This window comes from Myxocyprinus asiaticus, chromosome 12 (genome assembly GCF_019703515.2).
Source record: "Myxocyprinus asiaticus isolate MX2 ecotype Aquarium Trade chromosome 12, UBuf_Myxa_2, whole genome shotgun sequence".
NCBI classification, from domain to species: domain Eukaryota; kingdom Metazoa; phylum Chordata; class Actinopteri; order Cypriniformes; family Catostomidae; genus Myxocyprinus; species Myxocyprinus asiaticus.
In genome coordinates this window covers 19,927,531-19,955,227 of record NC_059355.1, presented here as the reverse complement: position 1 = coordinate 19,955,227, position 27,697 = coordinate 19,927,531, and the positions used below count along the sequence as shown (strand labels likewise).

At 39.3% G+C, this 27,697-nt stretch overlaps 1 protein-coding gene and 1 long non-coding RNA gene across 2 annotated transcripts; one reads left to right on the top strand and one right to left on the bottom strand.

Annotated features, from left to right (window-relative positions):
* Positions 1 to 13: 13 nt before the first annotated feature.
* LOC127449011 (U3 small nucleolar RNA-associated protein 6 homolog) lies at positions 14 to 24,406 on the top strand. The gene is made up of 19 exons (XM_051712076.1): positions 14 to 224; positions 323 to 407; positions 887 to 928; positions 1,114 to 1,206; positions 1,306 to 1,353; positions 1,488 to 1,551; positions 1,699 to 1,817; positions 2,556 to 2,633; positions 2,762 to 2,843; positions 2,945 to 3,026; positions 3,218 to 3,393; positions 3,477 to 3,556; positions 8,999 to 9,076; positions 9,201 to 9,380; positions 22,350 to 22,430; positions 22,653 to 22,762; positions 22,880 to 22,946; positions 23,040 to 23,112; positions 23,224 to 24,406. Exons 1-19 carry the CDS (start codon positions 133 to 135, stop codon positions 23,376 to 23,378), a joined length of 1,785 nt encoding a protein of 594 aa, XP_051568036.1. The 5' UTR covers positions 14 to 132; the 3' UTR covers positions 23,379 to 24,406.
* LOC127449045 (uncharacterized) lies at positions 23,480 to 27,460 on the bottom strand. The gene is made up of 2 exons (XR_007898641.1): positions 27,312 to 27,460; positions 23,480 to 24,926 (listed from the first exon to the last, which is right to left on the bottom strand). It is a non-coding gene; the product is annotated as an uncharacterized LOC127449045 (long non-coding RNA).
* Positions 27,461 to 27,697: the final 237 nt, after the last annotated feature.

Here is a 27,697-nt window from a genome sequence, read left to right as displayed (position 1 = left end):
CGGATGTGGAGCAAATGACAACTTCCCTTCCATGTGTGTGTGGGGATGTGAAGCAGGTCAAGTATTGCTTATTCTACTAAAACTCTAAATATCTTACACATTTTAAGAAGGGGTTTCCCACAAACATTAGCAATGGCTGATATTGTGCAACAGCGAATAGAGGACAGAATTCCTGCACTTGAACAGCTGGAGAGAGTCGGTCTGTTCACCAATAAAGAAGTCAAGTGAGTATCACGGTACACACATAAACACATGAATTACAACAGCAGACATAAGCGAGTGATTCTCTGAAACAAACAGTTGCCTCAACTTTTTGTTGTAGGTCTATGCTGAAAAGATCTACTGCTCTGGAATACAAGCTGCACCGGGCTGTTCAGAGTAAAGTCGACTTTATTGCATACATACAGGTCTGCAAAATGAAACTGTTGTCATTAATCTGCACATATTGGTAATCTGCAACATAACATGGTAGTTAATTGACAACAGCATGTTCCAAATATGGGTTCCTGACAATACAAGATTTTAGGTTAAAATGTATAAATTTGTAAACATTTATAAGGGAAATTGTGTATTTTGAGTGCTTTCTGCAACTGGTCACCTTTTAGCTATTTTGCATTTCACTGAAAAAGTCGTGTAGTATGACAATTTATTTTTTAAAAGAAAAAATATTCTGTATAGTCCCTCTATTTAAATGAGATTATAAAAACTGGTGTTTAATAACTATACAGGTGTTAGATGCTGTTGAATATAGTTTTAGATTCATTAATGCATGTCGCACTGCAGGACGTTGCTGCCACTGCTTGAAATGCCATGTCATGATGTCGTGTCAATTTCTCAAAAACACTTATATGTGAAGTGTTATTGAATTATTTTTTTTTTTCATCAGTATGAAATAAATGTCCTGGAGCTCATCAAGAAGAGGAGATCAGTGAGTATAGCACTTGTTTTCCTAATTATGCAATGCATATCAAAGTATTTTGGGGAAAAGAAGTCTATCCCACTCGTCAGGTGTAAAAGTACTAATGATTAAGTCCAGTAAATCTGGCTCTATACAATGGCAAAAGCCCTAAATCATATGTTAGCCTGAATTGTACTTTATTGTCATGTTTACAGAGAATTGGCTACCATTATAAAAGGGAGGAAATTGAGTTTCCCATCATTCATCGCATAAACAATGTTTTCAGAAGGGCTTCAACAAAATGGCAGGTTGGACAATAACAACAACAACAACAACAAAAAAACTCATTCTGTAGACGCTATTATTTCATGTTAAACTTAATAGTTCATTAAAAAAAATTGTTGCAGGAGGATGTACAGCTCTGGCTTTCTCAGGTTGCCTTTAATAAAAAATGGGTATGTGAATTTATTAATAAGCATGTGTTAATAAAACTAATGAATTAATCTTAAATTGTCCATGATGTTATATTATGATTGTCAGTAGGTTTAAAAAAAAAACTTCAATCTTGTACCTCTTGTCTTTCAACCAGGGCACAAAGACTCAGCTTAGTAAAGTTTTGTCATCTATGTTAGCTATCCATCCTGACAAGCCAGGTAAACTTTTATTTCACATGGAATATATTGTGTTTATCTAATTGATGTATTGTTTATGCTATTATGGTAAATAAATGGGCAATTTTATGTAGTGTCAAACAGATGGCCAGGACACTTGAAATAAAATGATTGCACCTATTCTTTTAGCTGTTTGGATAATGGCTGCTAAGTGTGAGATGGAAGACAGAAACTCTTCAGAGAGCGCCCGTCATCTCTTTCTCCGTGCCTTGCGCTTTCATCCTGAAAATAAGAAAGTCTATCAGGAGGTGAGGAGACAACATCTCTTTGTATTAGTCTGGAACACTTAAAGGAATAGTTCACCCACAAATAAAATTACTGTCCTTGTTTATTCAAACTCATATAACTTTCTTTCATGGAACATAAAAGAAGAAATGTGAAGATCTTGTTTCTTTATATGCCGTCTGCCATAAAAGCAAAGTGAATAGTGACTCCATGCTGTTACGCTCTAAGAAGGACAAAAAAACAACAACTAAAAAACAAAGTTGAAGTTGTTTAAAGTTATAAAAATAATATATTGATGCACTATTTTCCAAGTCTCCTGAAACTGAGTGAGATTAAGTTTTTAGTCACTCTCAAATCAAATAATTCAGTCAATTACTCTAAAGGCATAATTCATCCCAAAATAAAATGTGTTATCGTTTACTCACCCACATTTTTCCAAACCCATATAACCTAGTTTCTTCTGTGGAGCATAAATTTAGACGTTAGACAGAATATTAGGGACTGACAGTCTCAGTCACCATTCTCTGTCATTGCATTTTTTGAAAGTGAATAGTGACAGACTAATTCTGACTAATATCTCCTTTTGTTCTCCATGAAAGAAAGAATGCCGTATGGGTTTGGAACAACTTTGTGAGCAGATGATGACAGAACTCTCTTTTTTGGGTGAACTATCTGTAGAAATGTGGCAGTAGGTTGTAATAAAGAGTTGCACACTGTTGTTCATACAGTAAGTTTGTGCTATGTTGTGAATGTGTGCACAGTATTTCCGGATGGAGCTTATGCATGCAGAAAAACTGAGGAAACAGCAGCAGGAGTTGGAACAAGCTAAAATAGACGTGGTAGGTTGATACATTAAAGATTCACCTGTAAGCTTTTTTCTGCTGTCAGTGTGAGAATGTATTAATTTGTGATAAATCTTTGCCATTAGAAAAGCATACTATATAATAATATTTTTCTCAAAATTCAGAGGGAATATGAGTTTTCTCCAGAGATCTTGAGTGGGAAACTGGCCGAGGTGGTGTATAGAGATGCTACACAAAAAATTAAAGGTCTGTGTTCACTTGGCTAAATTTCAACTGAACCATTCAACTCAACAGTTTCAGGTTGTTCTGTATCAGTTGAGGGCTAACAATCTGTCTATTCTCCTCAGGGGCTGAATTTGTCTTGTCCCTGCTACAGATCGCTGCTATCTTTGACTTCACAAAGGAGCTACAGGACACCATCCTGCATGAGTAAATAGCCTTTTCCCTGTTCTCACTTGTCTCCCTTTTTCTGTTATTTAAACAATTATTTTTATTTTTTCATATCTTGCAACTTTTTCCAGCTGTGATCTTAATTTCATTTATGGACCCCTTTTAAATTCTGTTACAAAGGAACCTCTTCCATTCAGAGAAGGTGATGTTTGAATGGTGTTTGTGTTCAGGCTGCAGAGTCAGTATCATGATGACTGTCTGATGTGGGATTTCATGGCGAAGCGTGAGCTGGATTCTGCAGTGGCCCCAGAGCTCCAGTCAGCAAGAGGAAGAGCCTCGGATACAGACCGCAGAGAAGAGCGCTGCTGTGTTGTTTATGAAGAGGCTCTCAAGAGCCTTAATACAGGTATCATGATGTGACATTCATTTCTGAGAAGTTCAGTGCTAGCACTAGGTGAATTGCTTTCTGATGTGTAATTATTTCTGCAGAGGCCATGTGGACGTGCTATGTCACATTCTGCCTGGAGAGATGTAAGAGGAAGACAAATGTTACTGAACTTAAGGAAAAGGTAATTAACTTTTTGGTGTTTTATGAGGGTGTCACAAGGTGAGATTTTCACGCTTGACCAGAATAACATGGGTTTACTTTATAAATGAATCATATTATTAAATACATCAATAATACACATGTATATACCTAATTTGACATTCACTTTACACCTTAAAGGCATTTGGAACACTGTTGTATTTAAAAATTGTGAATAACATAAGGCTAAACAATAATCAACACAATACCGATAGTTCTCACCCATCCTCCTCGAAATCTCTGCCAATTTGAGTTGAAAGAATCGTGAGCCTCATGTCGAACCATTTCTAGAATAGTTTATTTGTTTGCATATACACTGGTGACCAGAAGTTTGGAATAATGTACAGATTTTTGGAAGGAATTTTTTATTTTTTTTCTCCCCAATTTGGAATGCCCAATTCCCAGAGCGCTCTAAGTCCTCGTGGTGTACCGTCTCGCCTCAATCCGGGTGGCGGAGGACAAATCACAGTTGCCTCCGCGTCTGAGATGATCAATCCACACATCTTATCATGAGGCTTGTTGAGTGAGTCACCATGGAGACCTAGCACGTGTGGAGGCTTCAAGCTATTCTCCGCGGTATCAACTCACCACGTGCCCCACCGAGAGCGAGAACCACATTATAGTGACCATGAGGAGGTTACCCCATGTGACTCTACCCTCTTTAGCAACCGGGCCAATTTTGGTTGCTTAGGAGACCTGGCTGGAGTCATTCAGCACGCCCTGAATTCGAACTCGCGACTCCAAGTGTGGTAGTCAGTGCCAATACTCTCTGAGCTACCCAGGCCCTCTAGGAAATTGGTACTTTAATTCACCAAAGTGGCATTCAACTGATCACAATGTATAGTCAGGACATTACTGATGTAAAATCAGCACCATCACTATTTGAAAAAAGTCATTTTTGATCAAATCGAGACAGGCCCCATTTCCAGCAGCCATTACTCCAACACCTTATCCTTGAGTAATCATGCTAAATTGCTAATTTGGTACTAGAAAATCACTTGCCATTATATCAAAACACAGTTGAAAGCTATTTGTTTCGTTTAATGAAGCTTAACATTGTCTTTGTGTTTGTTTTTGAGTTGCCACAGTATGCAATAGACTGGCATGTCTTAAGGTCAATATTAGGTCAAAAATGGGAAAAAAGAAAAAGCTTTCTCTAAAAACTCGTCAGTCAATCATTGTTTTGAGGAATGAAGGCTATACAATGCTTGAAATTGCCAAAAAACTGAAGATTTCATACAGGTGTACACTACAGTCTTCAAAGACAAAGGACAACTGGCTCTAACAAGGAAAGAACGAGATGTGGAAGGCCCAGATACAACTAAACAAGAGGATAAGTACCTCAGAGACTCTAGTTTGAGAAATAGACGCCTCACATGTCCTCAGCTGACAGCTTCATTGAATTCTACCTGCTCAACACCAGTTTCATGTACAACAGTAAAAGGTAAAAGGTTAGAGTGGGCAAAGAAACAGACATTGGACAACAGATAATTGGAAAAGAGTGTTATGGATCTTAACCCCATTGAGCTTTTGTGGGATCAGCTAGACTGTAAGGTGCATGAAATGTGCCCGACAAGACAGCCACATCTATGGCAAGTGCTATAGGAAGCATGTGGTGAAATGTCACCTGAGTATCTGGACAAACTGACAGCTAGAATGCCAAGGATCTGCGAAGCTGTCATTGCTGCATGTGGAGGATTTTTTGATGAGAACTCTTTGAAGTAGTTTAAGAAGTTCTTAAGAATTGTAATAGTAATTTTTCACATTATTAATGTCCTGACTATACATTGAGATCAGGTGAATGCCACTTTGGTGAATAAAAGTACCAATTTCTTTCCATAAGAGCAAAGTCTGTACATTATTCCAAACTTTTGGCTGCCTGTGTATATACAGTTGTGCTCAAAAGTTTGCATACCCTTGGAGAATTGGTAATATATGTACCATTTTTTAAGAAAACATGAGTGAGCAGGCAAAACACATTTATTTAATTACCTATGGGATTCTTATTCAACTGTAGGTTATAACAGAATGGCACAATCATAAAACAAAACATGGCAACAATGGAAAAAAATGAAATGACCCCTGTTCAAAAGTCTGCATACCCTTAGTTCTTAACACTGCGTATTGCCCCTTTTAGCATCAATGACAGCTTGCAGTCTTTTGTAATAGTTGTCTATGAGGCCCCAAATTCTTGCAGGTGGTATAGCTGCCCATTCGTCTTGGCAAAATGCCTCCAGGTCATGCAAAGTCTTTGGTCGTCTTGCATTAACCGCATGTTTGAGATCTCCCCAGAGTGGCTTGATGATATTAAGGTCAGGAGACTGTGATGGCCACTCCAGAACCTTCACCTTTTTCTGCTGTAACCACTGGAGGGTCAACTTGACCTTGTGCTTAGGGTTATTATCGTGCTGGAAAGTCCAAGAGCGTCCCATGCGCAGCTTTCGTGCAGAAGAATGTAAATTGTCTGCCAGTATTTTCTGATAACATGCTGCATACATCTTGCCATCAATTTTCACAAGATTCCCCGTGCCTTTAGAGCTCACACACCCCCAAAACATCAGTGAGCCACCACCATTCTTCACAGTGGGGATGGTATTCTTTTCACTATAGGCCTTGTTGACCCCTCTCCAAACATAGCGCTTATGTTTGTGAACATAAAGCTCTATTTTGGTCTCGTCACTCCAAATTACAGTGTGCCAGAAGCTGTGAGGCGTGTCAGGGTGTTGTTGGGCATATTGTAACCGGGCTTTTTTGTGGCACTGGTGCAGTAAAGGCTTCTTTCTGGCAACTCGACCATGCAGCTCATTTTTGTTCAAGTATCGTCGTATTGTGCTCCTTGAAACAACCACACCGTCTTTTTCTAGAGCAGCCTGTATTTCTCCTGAGGTTACCTGTGGGTTTTTCTTTGTATCCCGAACAATTCCTCTGGCAGTTGTGGCTGAAATCTTTCTTGGTCTACCTGACCTTGGCTTGGTATCAAGAGATCCCCAAATTTTCCACTTCTTAATAAGTGATTGAACAGTACTGACTGGCATTTTCAAGGCTTTGGATATCTTTTTATATCCTTTTCTATCTTTATAAAGTTCCATTACCTTGTTACACAGGTCTTTTGACAGTTCTTTTCTGCTCCCCATGGCTCAGTATCTAGCCTGCTCAGTGCATCCAAATGAGAGCTAACAAACTCATTGACTATTTATGCACAGGCACTAATTGCAATTTAAAAAGCCACAAGTATGGGAAATTAACCTCTAATTGCCATTTAAACCTGTGTGTGTCACCTTGTGTGTCTATAACAAGGTCAAACATTCAAGGGTATGTAAACTTTTGATCAGGGGCATTTGGGTGATTTCTGTTATCATTGTGATTTAAAAAGGAGCCAAACAACTATGTGACGATAAATGGCTTCATATGATCACTATCCTTAAATAAAAGGATAATTTATCCTTAAATTGTTTTGCATGATCAGTCATATTTTCAAAATCAATGCCAAAATTTCACAATTTCTGCCAGGGTATGCAAACTTTTGAGCACAACTGTATGTGTGTGTATGTGTGTGTGTGTGTGTGTGTATGTGTGTCATATATATATATATATATATAATGCATATACACTACTGGTCAAAACTTTTGAAACACTTGACTGAAATGTTTCTCATGATCTTAAAAATCGTATGCTGAAATGTTTGAAATTAGTTTTGTAGACAAAAATATAATTGTGCCACCATATTAATTTCATTATAAAACTAAAATGTAATTTAAAAAAAAAGTTTTTGAAATTCATGACTTGGACAAGAAAAGCAGCCAGTAAGTGCCCAACATAGATGGGAACTCAGAACATAGATGGCTGGCTATTAGTCAAGTCATATTTATTTGTGTAGTGCTTTTCACAATTCACATCGTTTCAAAGCAGCTTTTCAGAAATTATGCTGTAACAAAAAATGATGCTGTGATGTCTTCAAGGCCTTATTGTGCAGTTCAAATGAATAATGAGATTGAAAAAGCGTGCCTTAAATATTATTGGGCCCCCAGTGAGCAAGCCAAAGGTTGACTGCGGCAAGGAACTCAAAACAATTAGTAATACTAACCTTCTTTTGCTCTATTAGACAAATGACCCCAAGTGTTCTTGGTATTGGTTCATTTTGATTCAAATATTAACAGATATGGTGACATTTCAAATTAGCGATTGCTTAATTCAGAAATTGGTTTAATCAGCTCACTTCCACTGTAAGCATTTACCATCAGATAATACACCATGAAACACTTACTTTTTTCCTGGGCTCTTTGGTCATGTTTGTTGTGTAATTTGCCCTTCAAATTGAGTTGGAAATATCGTATTTAAGAGTTCTGAGCACATGAATGACCAAGTGAAGACATTTTTACCAGCAGGAAAACTCTCGAGTTGTGATTTTGTAAGGGGCGTGTTGACATTAAATATAAAGTCAATGGTTTTTCAAAGTTATTTAAATTTCAGTGCTTTATTTCAATAATTTGAATTTGTTATATATCCCTAAATTAGAAAAAGTTGAGATTGTATGGAAAATGCAAATAAAAACAAAAAGGAGTGATTTGTAAATTCTGTTCAACCTGTGCTGTATTGAAAGCAATACAACAACACATTATTTGATGCTTTACCCAGTGAATTTAATTGTTTTAGTTTTTTTGGAAAATATACATGCCTTTCAAATCAGATGATTGCAACACGCTTCAAAAAAGTTGGAACATTCGAGTGTTTACCACTGTGAAACATCGACATTCCTTCTAATAACTCTTAAGCGTTTGGGTGCTGATGACACTAGTTTAAGTTTAGCAAGTGAAATTTTACCCCATTCGTCTATTATGCAGGTCAATTATGCACCTGCACAATCGTACGGGGCCTTTATTGCCGTATTGTGCCGCACTTCATAATGCACCACACATTCTCAATTGGAGACATGTCAGGACTGCAGGCAGGCCAGTCTAGCACCCACACTTTCTGCTTACCCAACCATACACTTGTAATCTGGGTAGTATGAAGTGCACAATATGGCAACGAAGGTCCCGTACACATGCGCAGCTGAAGACCTGCATAATGGATGAATGGGGGAAAATTCTGCATTAATAAACCTAAATATAGGTCATGTCAAAGTGATTAGGTGTATTCAGTTATGCTTATTCACTGCTATAACGAGCTTTTGGTGTCGTTCATTGTGTATTAAGTTTGGTTTCTACTGTATTTTTTTTCCCACTTGAAATCGTGACATGTCATAATGAATCCACAAACCAGAGAGGAGTTTCCTAGGTCCACTTGAAGGCAGCATAAACTTTAGGCCTGATTGAGAATGTTGTTGTGTTGTGTTGACATTTTGATTTGCATCACCGTAATATAAAAGAGAGCTCATTTGACATGTATATTCTGGGACTGTTTAAATTTTTTTTTTTTTTTTTAGAGAAATGAGCGTTTACTCAGAGTCTTACAGAGTGCTCATGACGCTGAGCTTCTGCAAGAGACATTCTACAAGAGCTGGGTAATGTATATGGTTTCTTATTGAAGCATAAGCCTTCTTACATACCTTATAAAGCAGGGGGTTAAAATGGTGCTGCTGTAGTAATATAGGTTACTTTCATCCCCTCACAAAAATAAAAATACAGTTACAGGTCCTGCTGTTGTCAGGGGATACAGCATCTGCTACGCAGATCGCCATCACAGCCACCCAGCACTTCAGCCAGTCAGTGGAGATGTGGAGCCTCAGCCTGCAGACATTGTCCCATCTTGAAAGCGCAGAGGCAGGACATCTGTTCCAGGAAGCTCTGAAACATGTGAATCCCAAGGTAAGAGTTGTCACAGCTGCCTCTAAGTGGGACACCTTCCTCCAGCAGCAGATTTGCCCTAATTAGTCCTCTTTAATAAGTGAATTTCAACATTTAATCAGAAGACATTTCTAACAACACTATAATTGAGCGATTAGAGTCATCCTCTGTGCTAACATAGCGCAGTTCTTCATATTCATTGTCCTCGATGCTCTTTCATAAAACAGCGAGAAGTAGCCATGTGTTCCAGATTATGAAGCCTACTGTTACATACCCCACAAAGAGGCTATTGATCCCACAGCACAGCTACATGAGGCTGAAGAGTTATATCGGCATACACAATTAACCCATTTCATTTCTCAATGGCTTTCACACATTGTCCAGCTGACTGAACATTGTCCTGCTTATTACAGTATGAATTAAATAAACAAGCAGATATGAAATATTAATTAGAGTTTGATTAATTTTAATATGCAAGAAGAAATGGACTTAAGGAGAAAAAGGAGAGACATGGAACTAGCACAGCTGTTTAGGAAATCAGTTGCCTGGGACAACAATCATATAGCACTATTATTATATACAGTCTATAAATTATATATATATATATATATCAGTACTGTGCAAAAGTTTTAGGCAATTGTGAAAAATGTTGCATAGTGAGGATGTCTTCAAAAATAATGACATAAATAATTTTCATTTATCACTTTATGTCATACAAAGTCCAGTAAACATAAAAAAGCTAAATCAGAATTCGGTGTGACCACCTTCGCCCTCTGGGGTCTGAGGGTGTTTTGGGCCCTGGAGAAGTTTTGACATGCCTTGACATTTGTGCTTTTTTCAGTTGCTTAAAAACATATTAATGGCTAAAGTCTGATAACACTGTATTCAGCACAAACTGGGCTAAAATAATATGTGAGCAACATGTATGTACATGTTTGTATTTTTGAGAAAATAACGTTTATGCGTGGTTTTTGAAAAAACTAAAATTAAGTCACTGAAATAAGGCCCTATATCACATATTAAACATTTGTTCACAAGACTTTTGAGGACTGGGTCTTGTAGCCTAGGGTTTTTGCCATAAAATGATGTGAAAACCATCCTGATCACTCATTCATTCAAAACAATATAGTCATTTAACTTTTGTAAGACACTTTTAGTGTTAGAAAGGCCATATGCGAGGAGGCGTGGATGATCATGAATATTGATGTGATTCACATCTGAAGACACAAAGACCCCTCCCCTGGGAGAGAATGAAAGTTTGTAGCTTATTCACAAAATCAAGTTTAAGTTAAGTAATCTGACTATACATTTTCTTTACAAAAAGACTTTACTTTAGACCTACACTACCATTTAAAATTTTTAGATCAATAAGATTTTTTAATGTTTTTAAAAGAAGTCTCTTCTGCTCACCAAAGCTGCATTTATTTGATCCCAAATACAGCAAAAACAGTGATATTGTGATATATTTTTACAATTTAAAATAACTGTTTTCTATTTGAATATATTGTCAAATGCAGTTTATTCCTGTGATCAAAGCTGAATTTTCAGCATCATTACTGCAAGTCTTCAGTGTCACATGATCCTTCAGAAATCATTCTAATATACTGATTTTCTAATATGGGCATATTTACAGCACATTTTACACATTTACACCTGAACAGATATTTGCAAGCACAAGCTTCGTTGATGATAATGAGGCAGCATAAACACTAGTTAAAATATCATCTAAACATTCATATTATTTTTATATCATATTACATATCATATTTATATCATACAGCATACAATTTAAATACCTGCTTTAGCCGAAACAACATTTAAATGTAACTAAAACTTGCCTATTGGGACATATTTCAAATTTCAATACTTTGAATAACGGCTGGCAAGTCTGGAAATAGTCCAACTAGTAAAATATGTACATGTTTATATAAAATAGCATGTCAACTAATGTAAGTAAAGACTTACTCATCCGAAATTGTATCCTCGGCTGGATCAAGTCACTTTTCAAACGTTCCTCGTCGGAGTCCCGCTCTTCTTCTGAGGAAAATGTGAACTCTTCGTCACTATCCAGTACCATCTGTAGAGCTTCCTCACCTGTGTAGCGTGCCATCTTCCAAACGCGCAGGAAAGTGAATGAATCTGATGATAAACTTGTTTTTTTAAGGCATTGTTGGGGGCGTTTACCATTTGCATCGACGGCCTCAGCACATTACCGTATCCCTTGCCCTAGATGGCCAGCCATTGGATTATGGCAAGCTGCCTGGAAAAGGGTTTCCCAATGGCTCTTCGGTACTAACAGTTGGGTTGTATTTTCTTTCGTTTGAGTGTCCTGTGTCACTCGATACAACCTATCTTTGATAATAGAAAAATACAGGTATGTGAGAATGACATCAGTCTGGAGTTGCTGACCATCGATCACTCTCACTTGGTCAAACGCGTGCTTGAGAGACTCATCACGTGACTGCTCTAGAGGAAAATCCTCCTCAGGGAATCCCCTGAGGACGGGAACTCTCTCCCCTGCGTCATCATTTTGCGGAGCAGATGTAGATGGCTTTGGGAGCGCCTCTCCAGCCATAGCATCGCACGTCACACACCGAGACAACATTCTACAGGACCCATCCACACATATTTCCCTTAATAGTTTCTTAAAACCAGGCCAGTTCGTTCCCAAAATCAGTGGATGGGTGAGACGGGAATTAACCACAGCCTCTACTCTATACTTTTTTCCCCTGAATAGTATCTCAATGGTAACCACTGGATACCTGTGAATATCCCCATGCACACACCGCACCCTTACCCTTTTATCCATGCCTAATGACCCGTCATGCACCAAGCATTGGTGAATGGAGGTTTGAGAACAGCCTGAATCCACCAATGCATGGAATGTATCCCCTTTTAGACTTATCGGTACACAATATGCCCGTGCCCGATCGGGGGCATCCTGCAGAGCGTCAGGGATCCGGACCAGTTTCGCCACCTCCATCGCAGAGCACTGATCCTGGAAGTGCCCGGCTTCCCAGCAGACTGGCCCAGGCCTCCCTACCTCACTCATGGGGGCAGTCCCGCCAACCTGGGAAGGAGAGCGGAGAGAGATAGAAAAAGTGGGAGATACAGGGAAGGACCCCTTAGTTTGGGGGAGGGGTTTGCTGGCGTGGGATTTGATGACTTCATGCAGCGGTGAAGATTTCATGACGGTGTCGTCCTCAAAAGTCCCAGGTTTCGGCACCAGTGTAACAAGTTCTTTTCTCTTGGGCAATGGAGGAGTCAGGAGGCAACGGAGCAGTGCAGGCAAGACTTACGTTCTGAACACAGTCTGTTCATGTAGATTCAACCACCCAATCAGATAACAAAAGAAATGTTTTTAAACACTTAGTCGGTTCATGGAAACACTCGGTAAGTGTCAAGTTTGTGCTCTCTCTCTCTCTCTCTCTCTCTCTCTCTCTCCCCCTCTCCCCACTGGTGAGCTGGTGTGGCTTTTGAGTCTCCCTCCATCATCACTATAACAAGAGACAGGTGTTAGAGATAATTACAACCCAGGTGAATTTCTGAGATCATCAGATAAAGATCTTGTTGCACCAGGCGAGGAGCAAAGGGAAGCTTTTTTGGAAGAACCATAATATTTTCTTGTTCCCGGACTTTGCGAGTTCGACGAGAGAAACGCGATTGGTTCAAGGAATGTAAGCAACTGTTACATCAGCGAAAGATCACTTTTGCTCTGATGTTTCCGGCCAAACTGAGAATAGAAACAAAGGACGGTCGCAAAGTATTTACATGTCCCAATCAGGCAATGTCTTTTATAGAATCAATGGGTGAGTAAACCATTGGGTGTTTCTCATGTGAGTGGGTCGACTCGCTGTATTTACTCTGGCTTTTGAGGAAGCTGGACATCATTTTGGTTTCTTTTTCTTTTTGCGTTGGCTCCGCCGAGCAGCTGGAGTTTGTTTTGTGAATAACACTTTCCTTAAAGAAACTTTTGCCTTGACAGAATATTAATTTTGCATTGAAGTTCCCAGCCAGTTTGAGAGTGGACACTACGGAAGACCACAAAATATCTACATGCTCACACAAAGGATGTCTTTTATAAAGTTGATGGATTGAGGAAGTCCTGGCTCACTGAACATTCGTTTGTCTGTCCGAGGAATCTGAACGGTTTTATATCAGCTGGAATTTGTCTTGTGGAAGATCACACCTTTGAGACAGTTCTGTGAATGAATCTACACGTTCTTTGTGTTCATTCTTCCTATTGGCTGGGGTTTATTTTACAAAGTATTTTCTGTATGGGAGAAAAATTACAAAATTGAGCAATCTGATGGCAAAGTTGTCGTGGGGGCTCGTGGGCGTTCGTGGACCTTTTGAGTTTAGAGGGATTGTCGCCGGTTGGCGCTTTCGTGTGCGGGGTTAATGCACATGTTTTTTTTTTTTCTCTTTGTTTTGTTCGGGGGGGAAGTTCGGGGTTTGTTTGTTTCACTAATGGGGAATGTGGTCTGTATAATTTTGTTTTTGACACACAATTAATTTTTTCTACTATATCAAAATGTCAAATGTTAATATGAGTGGATTGTCTTCCAAATGACACCTCCTCAAAAGCCGCCACCCTCACCACTCCCGACATGCAGCTGCAGTGTGTGCATTTTTGTTCTCTGTCTTTTTGTTAAAGTTTTCATTAAACTATTATTTTGACAGTTCAGCTGGTTCCCACCTCCTCCTTTCCCATCCTTATCCTTGTTACATTGGTGCCGAAGCCTGGGAAGGAGGAGGTATGCGCTGTCGTGGAGTCCTCGCCACTACCAGCCAACCCAAAGGAGCAGCTGGGGGACAGAGGAGTTGCTGCCTACCGCCTGGACGTGGAGGAACGGCGCCGTCCGTGAGGGGAGGAGCAGCTCGCTGCCGGCCGCCTGGAGCGGTGGAGCCGCTGTCAGGGACCGAGGAGTTCCCTACCGGCCGCCAAAAAGCGGAAGGGCATTCCATCCACCAAGGGTCAGAGGACATGCTCTGGACCACCCAGGGAGGAGTGGCTGTCCTCTGCCAGAGCTTGGGAAGTGGCTGAGGGCCGGGCGACAGCGTATCTGTGCGCCAGCGAGCCAGGTTATTCCTCTCTCTCCTCTCTCTCTCTCGCTGTCGCTCTGCTTTGCCCTTTCCCTCTCCTCTTTTTTTTTTTTTTTCCCTCCCCTCATCCCCCTCCCCAGCCCTAGAGAGGCGGAGTAAAGCCTCCTTTTTGTAGGCAAAGGAGTAGATAGTCAACTAAACGTTAGTCGATGAGAAGAGTCTTGGTCGACCAAGTTTTGATTGGTCGGTTGGTCTCAGAAAAAACTCGACAGGAAACTGACGAACACCGGTATTACCACTGGTTGGATGCTAGGTGGTACTATGGGGTAATTTTCATTAAGCAGGGTTAGGGTTAAGCCTACACAATAAAGCAAGACACATTGATTTCAAACTTTGAAATTAATTTATTTATTTTAACTAAAAATTCAAATGAAACTGGAAAAAGAATAAGTGCAATTAAAATGTGTGTTGTTCAACTTTTTGAAAGATGGCTTTACAACAGTTGTAAAGGGCAACATCTCTCTGGCAAAGAACCTAGGCTACTTCATCTGCGCATTCTCTACCGGTCGGCTATTCCGTTGTCTGGGAAAATACATCGTGTGTGAATAAATTAGTTTTGTTCCCTCCTTCACGATATATATATATCGCAATATCCAATTACATCGGCAACCCCTGGGCTGAGGGATCGGTGAATATTCTTGCTTTAGGGAGTTTGCATTGAAAATTAAATTAATTTATTTAAAAAAAAGAAAAACTTAAATCAAATACATTTCTAAATTCAAATTGCACTCCAAACGAAACAAAAAAGCAAATAAAATAATGAAGTGATAAAATAATAATATACACCTTTCCATTTACCATTAGGCAAGAATCCGTCTTAACAGCATGGCGGAATATTACTTACACAAATTAAGACATAAAAACAATTATAAATGTAAAAATAATGGTAATAATAATATAATGATGATAATAATCACTGAAATATAAATCATGGTTCGAGGTGAATGTGTTTTTGTATTATTTTATATATGTTGTATTATGCAGGCTGCAGAGTTGCGTTCACAGTGAACTGCTCTGTGGAAATAAAGCGAATGAACTCAAAGCACCTTCTGAGCTGAGATGTCTGAGGTTATTTACAGCACTCATATATGATACTGTTCTTGCAAAAAAAAAAAAAAAAAACATTCAGACGACAAAGAAAGAGAGTGAGAACCTTTTACATGCGCGTGTTCCACGAGACTGCACGCCTCCGTATCAGCACGTCATATATGCGCATAGACGGCTTTTCTGTCATCTGTTCTTAATAATATAATAAAGTGTGTTTCTTCAAGCACGTGTCTGTGTGTCTACGGGCAAATTATTTGTAATATTAATTTGATAATAATAATAATAGCCTAATAATAATAATAATAATTTAATACATTAATGGGAAACGAGCCAAAAATCATCTTGACATCATAAAAGGCATCAGCTCTTGGTGATCACTCTGACCATCGTCAATCCCCGACATCATCGTCTGTCGGCACAACCCTAATGTGCATTTCTCTCTATAAATTAACAAAATGTTCAGACAGTCTCCTTGCTGGTTTTTCTGACACATTGAGAATCATTACCGCTTTTGCCGGTGTCGCTGCGGCTCGCTTCATGCGTGGGCTTGTAAAATTTATATTTCAAAGGCTCGTTATCATGGTTTAGTATTTCTCTGTAATGTAGAACAGTGTAATCAATGTTACTTATCCTTTCTCAGCCCTGGAACTCAAAACATTTTCTGATGTCTGAGACCAAATGCATAATAATAAAACAAAATCTTGGGTAGGCCTAGCCCACCATTATCAATCGGCCTATGCAATTTATTGAAATGTAATCTGGGACGCTTACCATTCCAAATGAATGACTGCTCTATGCTATCAAATTGCTTTAAATAAGAGAGGGGGACATCTACAGGGAGAGATTGTAGCAGGTAGTTACATTTTGGAATACAATTCATTTTAATAACATTAACCTTCCCAATCATAGATAAAAGACCACCTGCCCACATCGCTCAAACCTTTTTATTAAGGGTTCAAAATTAACTCTAACTAAATCAGACAAATTTGCTGGGAATAAAATGCCCAAATACTTAATGCCCTGTTTGGGCCACTGGAAGGCGTCTGGCTGAAAAGCCTTTACTGGGCAATACGCTGTCAGAGCCAAAGCTTTGCAGTTAGACCAATTGACTCTGTATCCTGACAACTTAGAAAAGGAATTAATAATTCTGTGGAGGCAAGGCATAGATCTTGAAGGGTAGGAGACGAATATTAAAATATCATCTGCATAAAGCAGAAGCTTGTGCGCCACACCTCCCGCCATCACCCCTGGAAAATCATCCTCCTTTCTTATCGTGGCTGCTAATGTTTCCAGGGCAAGACAGAACAATAATGGCAAAAGAGGGCAACCTTGCTGGGTGCCCCTATCCAGAGTAAAATAATCTGAAATTAATCCATTTGTTTGTACCGCCACTACCGGGTGTCTATAAAGTAACTTAATCCATCCAGTAAACGTACTCCCAAACCTGTACATTTCCAAAACCTTAAAAAGATAATCCCATTCTACCATATCAAACGCCTTTTCGGTGTCAAGTGAGATGGCAGCGACCAGAGTCTGATCATTCGCCACTGACCACATGATATTGATGAAACGCCTAATGTTATCAGAAGGCCTTAATTACCTTGCCAAGCTCCTCCAAGATTATCTCAGAATCAAGAGAATTTTTTTGCTCAAGTCGTCAGTTTAGGGAGTTCTAATGGTTCCACAAAGTTTCTAATATCTTCATCAGTAGACAAAGACATGGAACTATAGAGATCAAGATCAAATTCTTGCATTATTAATATCAATGGCCGGGGTAAAAATTTTACAACCAGCAGATTTCACTGAGGGAATGGTAGAAAAATACTCTCTCTGCTTTATATTTATATAGCCAAAAGCTTCCCTGCTTTGTCCCCCGACTCAAAGTATGACTGTCTTGCCCTGAATAGCCAAAACTCCACCTTCCGTGACAAAATAGTATTATATCTGTATTTCAACCTGTTCAATTCTCTGAGGCCATCAGACGACATTCGGCGCTTCAGCTCTGCCTCGGCACTTTTAATATTCCCTTCCAACTCCACAAGATCTCGTGCTTTGGATTTTTTGATGAAAGAGGCATACTGTATTATTCGACCCCTAAGAACTGCCTTAAGTGCCTCCCAAGCCATGCCCACAGAGGATACTGAGGACCAGTTGGTCTCCATAACATTGATTTCAGCCTTTAACATTTGTTGGAATTCAGGATTTTGCAAAAGGGATACATTAAAGCGCCAACTATATGATTTCTTTTTCTCCGTATGTGGCAACACCTCTAAACTCACCAGGGCATGATCTGAGACTAAAATGTTTCCAATTGAGCAGTCAACAACAGTTAAAATGAGGGAATTAGATATATGAAAAAAAAAATTATTCTAGAATAAATCTTATGGACTGATGAAAAGAATGTATAGCCCCTACCAGATGGGTTCAAAAGTCTCCAAATATCTGTAAGACCAAGATTTTTACACATCCTGTGAAGCATCAGTGTTGCTCTAGGGGGCTTACACACTTTTGCTTCACTATGATCAAGGACTGAGTCCATCAATAGATTAAAGTCTCCTCCCAATATTATATCATGAGGGGTGCCAGCGGCTTGCAACATCCCATCAAGATCTATAAAAAAGCCCTGATCATCGGTGTTAGGTGTGTAAATATTAGCCAAAATCAACATTTGCCCCTGAATTTCTGCTAAAACAATAATGACTTTTCCTAATTTATCTTTACTCTGTTTGAGACATTCGAATTGTAGATGTTTACTTATCAAAGTAATGACTCCCCTGCTCTTACTTGAGCTAGCACTAAAGAAAACATGCCCACCCCATATCTTCCCAAATTGTTCAGCTTCCTATGGGGAAAAATGCGTTTCTTGAAGAAACACTTTATCATATTTCTTTCGTTTAAGAAAAGAAATAACCTTCCTTCTTTTTATGGGGTGCCCCAACCCATTCACATTCCATGTGGAGAGAGACAAACCACTCATATTAACATCTGACATTTTGACATATTAGAAAAAATAGATCGGATTGCTCAAGTCCGGTGTGTCTATAAACATTTTGTGAGACAGAATTACATAACAGAAGAAAACCTATAAAACAAACTCCAGCCAATAGGCAGAATAAACACAAAGAATGTGTAGATTCATCCACATAACTCTCCCAAAGGTGTGTTCATCCACAAAACAAGCTTCAGCCGCTAGCGGAACCAGCACTCACACACAAAGGCTGTACAGATTCCTCAAACAGTCAAACGAATTTTCAGTGAGGCGGCTGTAACATGAATGCTGCAGATGACCTCCAATGTCCTGCAAAAAATACTCCACAAAACAAACTCTAGCCAATAGGAGGCATAAGCACAAAGAACATGCAGATTCATCCACAACACTGTCCCGAAGGAGCGGAACCAGCAAAAAAAGAAACAAAATAGGCACCCAGTTTACTTGGACGGACAAGTGAATGATCAGTGTGTCAGGACCATTCGGCTACAATGTGAGAATCACACAATGACTTAATCATTCCATTGACTTTATGGAAGGACAATGCTTGTTGGGGACAAGTAAATACTTTGCAGCCATCTTTAGCATCTATTCTCAATTTGGCCGGGAACATCAGTGCAAAAGCGACCTTCTGTTGATGTAAGAGTTTCTTGCATTCCTTGAATCGATCACGTTTCTCTCTTGTCGAATTCGCAAAGTCTGGGAACAAGAAAATGTTGTGGTTCTTCCAAGAAAGCCTTCCTTTACTCCTCGGCTTGCGTAACACAAGATCTTTATAAGAAAAGATCTGAAATTTGGCCAGAATTGATCGGGGCCTGTCTCCCTCGGTGGATTGCCGAGCCGGAACCCTGTGAGCTCGCTCAATTTCCAGCTTATGTTCTGTTATGTCGAGCAGACTTGGAAAGAGCCCATCCAAAAATGTCACCATATTCTGACCCTCTGCTCGCTCAGGAATTCCAACAATTAGAACACTGTTTTGACGGTTATGATTCTCAAGGTCTTCAAACTTTTCCCAAACGCATTCCAAGACGGCCTTGGTCGCTTGCGGATTAGCATCTAATTCCCTCTCCGATGACTACAGATAATCGAGACGTTTCTCAACATCCGCCACTCTTGTAACCAACTCAGTGAATTTCGTCTCAATGGCAGTGATCGATTGACATATTACAGCAAGATCCTCCAAGCCAGCAACGACCTTCGTCAGCATTACCGACATGTTCGACAGTTGATGCTGAATCTCTTTCACTGCACCATCCAAACTGAGTCCCTGGTCCGAGGCCTGTTGCTCTGGGGCTTCAGCTTAAGCACGTAAGTGTCTTTTAATGTCTTCAGAGCCCGAGGATTTTTAATTCTTTTACATATTGTCTTCATAGAACAGTTATGGAACAGAGTGTATCGAATATCACCGGTTTATGACACAAAAAGTATTAAAACTAGCAAAGTGTGCAGAGCTCGCCATTCACACGTCCGAACCTCGGATGGTGCCACACAACTCCAGCAGCAGAACCTTTAAGTCCTGTAAGTTGTGATGAGGGCCTCCATGGATCTGACCTGTTGGTCCAGCACATCCCATAGATGCTCAATCAGATTGAGATCTGGGGAATTTGGAGGCCAAGTCAACACCTTAAACTCTTTGTCATGTTCCTCAAAACATTCCTGAACAGTTTTTGCAGTGTGGCAGGGTGCATTATCCTGCTGAAAGAGGCTACTGCCATCAGGGAATACTGTTGCCATGAAAGGGTGTATGTGGTCTGCAACAATCTTTTGGTAGGTGGTACATGTTAAAGTAACATCCACACGAATGCCTGGACCCAAGGTTTTCCGCCGGCCTGCCGCTTTCCCATGGTGCGTCCTGCTGCCATCTCTTCCCTAGGTAAACGACGCACATGCACCCGGTCGTCCAAATGATCTAAAAGAGCCACCTTTTTCCATTGCTCCATGGTCCAGTTCTGACGGTCATGTGCCCATTGTAGGCCCTTCCATCGGTGGACAGGGGTCAGCATGGGCACTCTGACCGGTCTGCGATTATGCAGCCCCATACGCAGCAAGCTGTGATGCACTGTATGTTCTGACACCTTTCTGTCATGGCCAGCATTAAGTTTTACAGCAATTTGTGCTATAGTAGCTCTTCTGTGGGATCAAACCAGATGGGCTAGCCTTTGCTCCCCACACACATCAGTGAGCTTTGGGCGCCCATGACTCTTTTGCCGGTTCACCAGTTGTCCTTCCTTGGACCACTTTTGGTAGGTACTAACCACTGCATACAGGGAACACTCCACAAGACCTGCCATTTTGGAGATGCTCTGACGCAGTCATCTAGCCATCACAATTTGTCCCTTGTCAAAGTCGCTCAGATCCTTACGCTTGCCCATTTATTTTTTTTGCCCACAATTTCATTCACTTCACCAGTCAGTGGTTTTAATGTTGTGGCTGATCTGTGTGTGTGTGTGTGTGTGTGTGTGTATATATTATATATATATACACACATACACTGGTGGCCAAAAGTTTGGAATAATGCACAGATTTTGCTCTTATGGAAAGAAATTGGTACTTTTATTCACCAAAGTGGCATTCAGCTGATCACAATGTATAGTCAGGATATTAATAACATGAAAAATTACTATTACAATTTGAAAAAAAATTCAGAACTTCTTAAACTTCTTCAAAGAGTTCTCATTAAAAAATCCTCCACATGCAGCAAAGACAGCTTTGCAGATCCTTGGAATTCTAGCTGTCATTTTTTCCAGATATTCAGGTGACATTTCATCCCACTCTTCTTGTGGCACTTGCCATAGATGTGGCTGTCTTGTCGGGCACTTCTCGCACACCTTACAGTCAAGCTGATCCCACAAAAGCTCAATGGGGTTAAGATCCATAACACTCTTTTCCAGTTACCTGTTGTCCAATGTCTGTTTCTTTGCCCACTCTAACATTTTCTTTTTGTTTTTCTGTTTCAAAGCAGAAAAAGTTTTCTTTGCAAGTCTTCCCATAAGGCCTGCACCCCTGAGTCTTCTCTTTACTGTTGTACGCAAAACTGGTGTTGAGCAGGTAGAATTCAATGAAGCTGTCAGCTGAGGACATGTGAGGCATCTTTTTCTAAAATGAGAGACTCCGATGTACTTATCCTCTTGTTTAGCTGTATCTGGGCCTTCCACATCTCTTTCTGTCCTTGTTAGAGCCAGTTGTCCTTTGTCTTTGAAGACTGTAGTGTACACCTTTGTATGAAATCTTCATTTTTTTTTTTTTTTTTTGGCAATTTCAAGCATTTTATAGTCTTCATTCCTCAAAATAATGATTGATTGATGAGCTTTTTTGCCATTTTTGACCTAATATTGACCTTAAGACATGCCAGTCTATTGCATACTGTGGCAATTCAAAAACAAACACAAAGACAATGTTAAGCTTCATTTAATGAACCAAATAGCTTTCAACTGTGTTTTGATATAATGGCAAGTGATTTTCTAGTACCAGATTAGCAATTTAGCATGATTACTCAAGGATAAGGTGTTGGAGTGATGGCTGCTGGAAATGGGGCCTGTCTAGATTTGATCAAAAATTACTTTTGTTAAATAATGATGGTGCTGCTTTTTTACATCAGTTATGTCCTGACTATACTTTGTGATCAGTTGAGTGCCACTTTGGTCAATTATAGTACCAATTTCCTTCCAAAACAGCAAAATCTGTACATTATTCCAAACTTTTGGCTGCCAGTGTATATACTGTACACCATATATTCAGTTTAGCAGTCGTTATACAAAAATACTTGCTGGTGGAATGCTGCAATGTACCAGTCAGAATGAAATATGCCATAGAGCTGTGTAATAATCTGTGTATAATATACGCTACAGGAAACTCTGCCAATATGGCAGCTGCAGGCAGATTGGAGCATGACTTCACAGACACCAGAGGAAACGGAGGCCTTTTTTCAGGTAGGACATAAACATTTATCTGCTCTTAAACTGATCCAAGACCAGTCCTGAAAACTTTCACCATGATGGTGGGCATAAAGGCATTCTACTCAATCCTAACATGAGGTTTTATAGCCCTGATTTCATAACTTGTGTAACATTGTATGCCGCATTAGTCATATTAATGTATACAGTCTAATTAATTGAAAGTGACTCTCACTTCACATGTTTTTGTACCTCCAGAAAGGTATTTTTTCCCCAGTACCTGCAGTATCATCTGCCATGAAGGAAAAATACCTTGAATGGTCATATAAAACTGGTGGCTACAAAAGGGCCAGAAAGACATTTACAAGGTACATATCAAATAGAGATTATTAAAAATAACAACTATAGACATGATGGTTCTCTCTTTCTATAAGGTTAATCTGCTATCTTTTCTTGTAATAAACTGCTTGTGTGCTGGGTTTCAGTTTACATGAACACAGACCCTTCACCAAGTTATTCTTCATGAAGATGATTCAGTTTGAGAAAGAGCAGGTGAGATTGAGGTCGCAACTCTTGTGATGGCTGCCTAAAAACATGTATATAAACGCGTAGAAAGCTCATTGCTGATCTGTATTATTCTCTCAGGAGACCCCAAAGATGAGTAACCTGAGAGATTATTACGAGCGAGCACTACGTGAGTTCGGCTCCTCAGATGAAGGCGAGTATTATTCAGTGGGAGTTTACAGCTTTCAGCCTTTGAAGAGGCAGCTCTGTCTGTCAGACCTGTTAAGTAAATTTCATTGATCAACAAAAACAATTGATTTTATAGATCTCTGGATGGACTACATCAAGGAAGAGTTGGGCAGGCACGGAAGCCCAGAGAACTGTGGGAAGCTCCACTGGAGGGCTGTTAAGACTCTGGAAGGCGAAAGTGTTGAGCGTTTCACAACCCAGTACACATTGCTGCAGACCGGGCACATCTAGAACAAGCGTGAACCTTTAACATTTCTCTGGTTTGTTCATATGTATAGCACAAAGTGGCTGATGGCTTTAGGGATTTCTCTTTGAAAAGCCAAATTCCAATGTTGTGACCATGTAGGCACTTTATTTTTTGCCTTTTGAAATGTCTGTGTACACATTTGTTCCTTCCTGTTTTTCCAGAAAATACATTTTATTATGATATTGTCTAATGTTAAATAAATGTTTACATTGTACATGGGCAGATGGTGTCTTACACCAGCGCACCACTTTAAAACAAAAATAAAAACACAATGTGAAAAGCTGTTGTCTGCAGTCAGTAGTAGGTAACAGTGATTTACAGTCAGAATACAGTGACTTACATTATTCTGCATCACATCTTGATGGTTTGCTGAAACATGAAATGCTAGTATTACACCATATAAAGCTAGACATTATTTTTGCTATTACAGAGCAGGTATAACTACTAGCTGTGCAATTTTTTTTTTTTTTTTTTTTTACTGTTTACCTCAAAGTATTTTGAGGAAACATGAGAAAGGTAAGAATTAAAACCTGTTAAAAGACACAGATGGCAAATAAACAGATTTCACATGAACTTTTACAAAGAAAATTTAAGTAAAGACTTACCTTAAATGTTGCAACTAGATTCAATGTCACTTAAGTAGTTAAAGTAGGAAATACATTGAAAACTACATCAGATGCCTTTTGGGATTAAGGACACTTCAAGTTCTCTTATCAAGCTTTGAAATCAAGTGTATAATTTATTTCATTGAACCCCTTTAATAAATAAATATAACTCCGGACTGTACCATGGATCTGAGAAATTAGCCTTATGAGATGTCATAGGGTAACAAAATAAATAGAATTACATATTTAGTCTTCATTGGAATATTGAATGTTTAGCTGTTACCAAGCTTGTGTAAAGAGCATTGGGCAGGTAGCTCTTATTTCGTTTAATCCTTCTCTCCATGGCAGCTGTAAATGAACAAACTGTGGAAGTTTTTTTTTTAATATTTTTTTTTTTTTTATCAAAAGAACAATTAAATAGATTACCAGATTAATCGGAAAACCATCAACTCTGATGATAAGTCAGTAAACTTAGAACTACAAACAGGTAATGAAGTTTAGTAAGTAACTGCTTAGGTGAAAGTCTGACATGTTGAAATCCCTTTCAGGTGAAATGGACATTGCTTGACACCAACATGGTCTAAGAATTCCCTCTGATGTCACCACTGTAGTCTCATGCAGTCATCCCATTCAGAACAATGGCAGACATCCTGAGTCAGTGCTTTCTCAGGAGAATGTAGGTGAAGAGGGCCACTAGTCCAGCAGACAGTAGGCCGATGACACACTGGTGGACGGTAAGAGCGCTTTCAAGTGTGTGAATTCGCTCTTCCATGGCACTGGTGTGAATGTAGTCATAGATTGAGGCCCCGATGCTCCACACTGCCCAAACTGCATCCACCAATGCCCTCATTGTGGGAGACACCATTGAGTGTGTGGCTACCCCACAGTGTGGGGTCCTGACAGCAGCCCTCACTCACCCCGTCCCCCCTGAGGAATGGAGAGAGAGAGAAACAAAGCAATTCGTACAGCAGTGTTAACCCTCATTTTGTCTTTGGGTCATTTCTGACCCAAGACAGGTAAAGAATATGTTATTAATATCAAATATTTTTGGTACTGAAACCAAATGTTGTAACTTTGTCAAGACTATCAAAACAAACCAAATAATAAAAAAAAAAAAAAAACATATTTTTGTATATAATAAGAGAAATAACAATTTAAAATTAATTGTTCCTTCCATCGTCTTAATGGGTCAATTTTGACCTGTATGGGAAGAACCAGTTGTGACCCTTCAGACTTGCTGAATGTTATACAGTGTTAAATAGTTTTTTGTCCATCTATGAATTAAATTTGACTTAAAAATGTTTGGGGTTTTTTCCCCCAAGTTTAGCCTCTAGCCCTATACTGGTCTCTAGCTTTGTTCTGTAGCAGTGTAAAATGTACATTGTTGATTTTCTACAAGCAGAATGAATCAGAAATCGTTGTAATATAGTAACGAATTCTAAAACGCCAAAAGTGATTGATATAAACGTAATTACTCCATTAATATTTAGCACATATAATTTTTTTTCCAATCATTATATACTTTGAAACATAATTTTGTTAAGAGGGGTATTTAGTGCCATTGTACACTAAGCAAGAATTTATGCATTTTTAATGGTTTCCAATCTTCTTCTTTCGGCTGCTCCCATTAGGGGTCACCACAGCAGACCATCTGTGATCCGCATATTTGACTTGGCACAGGTTTTGCCCTTCCTGACGCAACCCCCAGTGGCTGGGGGACACTCACTCACACCTACGGAGCAATTTTAGAGTTTTAATGGTTGTCAATACTAGTCAAAAATGACCCAAAGGACAAAAGGAGGATGCCGTTTCTTAAAGGGTTCACCCAAAAATGAAAATTGTCTCATTTACTCACCCTCATGCCATCCCAGACTCTAAATCTCCACTTTAACTTTAACTTTCAGATGTGAAAATGAAACTAAACAAGCTCTACATGTGACTTTCAGATGCAAAAGTGAAAGTGGAGATTTAGAGTAAAAAAAGGAATTACATTTTGATTTGTTTCTCACCCACACCTATTACATCGCTTCTGAAGATATGGATTGAACCACTGGAGTCATATGGATTGCTTCTATGTTTTCTTTATGTGATTTTTGGACTACAAAGATCTGATCACCATTCACTTGCATTGCATGTACCTACAGAGCTGAGATATTTTTCCAAAAATCTTTGTTCACCAGAAGAAAGAAAATCATACACAGCTGGGATGGCATGAGGGTGAGTAAATGATGAGAGAATTTTCAATTTGGGGTGAACTATCCCTTTAAGACAATAGGAGACTTAAAGGGAGGAGCACTCAGTATGTCAGGGCAGAGACAGAAGTCACTTGTTGAGAAATGAATAGGAGAAATTGTAATGCTCATCATGGCTGTGGTGGGAATGGAATCACCTCGTCTTCATGACAGTTCTTGATCTAGACGTGCATGCACATTAGCTAATTCAACATAAAAAATATATAGTTTTTTTATTCTACATAAAAAAAATAATAATTTGATACCATTTATGCTTTGATATACAATATTAGTTTACAGGAAAAGCATTTTAATGCTATTATTGCTAAACCTCTGCTTGAACAAAGGCTTGGTTATGCAGGTGTGTATCTAAGGGCGTAGATTTGGCTTGAACACTGGGGAGGGTTACGTTTCAAATGTGCTGACCAGTTTTGAAAGTGGAAAAACACTTGTCACAGCCTCTGCTCTGTGCATTTTAATGTATCCTAGTAACTGCTACTATGAGATTTTTAGCACAGTTTACAGCAATACTCCGCAGCAAGCCGTGTACAGGAGTCTTAACTCTTTCTTCTTAAATAGCTGTTGTCAGTTAAAAGAAATGTTCAAATGTAATGTGTTAACCTGTGATAGTGACGTCTTTTCTTGCACCGTCAGTCTGCCCACCAGACTGAATATGCCCAGATACAACTCACCGCCCCTAATGTTTTCATTTCATATAGGCATGGCATCCTTTCCAACAACAGCTATAGTAGTTCTGAGCTCAATTCAAAAGCTATTACTAAGGCTAAGACATTTCATCAGTTTATATCAGTCAAGACGAACTGTATACTTTCCAGTGATTTATAGGCCATTACTGTTCAGCTTACTAGGCCGATATAACTATCTGTTGTTAAAGCATCGTCCCTACTGGTTAAACTGCACTATTTGTGATTTAGTATCAGACGGTTGTTGAAGCATGAGATAAATTGAATGATTCAAGCAATGAGGAGAGGCGTCTGAAAGAAAAAAAAAAAGAAAACAGTATCATCTGCTGACATCACTGTTCTTACAAACAGCGTGATGAATAATGATGAAGACTCACCACCGAAGGATCGCAGAAGTCAGTTGAATCACTAAAGCAATGTGGCTTATCATTCGTACAATCAAATGTTTTGTGAAAATATAACGGGCCGTATGAAAGAAACCCTTGATCCGCCTCCGCGAGCCCGCATCAGCTGCTGTGATTACGTCACATGCAAGGGGCGTGTCTTCAGTTGAGAATTATGTTTGTTTCAGCGGAGCAAACTAAAAGGTTCTTTAAATAAATATATAAATAAAGCACAACAGCTGCAGAGAGACCGAAAAAATATTCTTTACAAACAGAATGGCTATAGAAATTTGTCATTTACATTTGATATGTTCTTCCTATCTATACATAATAATAAAAAACAACGATGCCAGTAATAATTTACCTACAATACAACTATA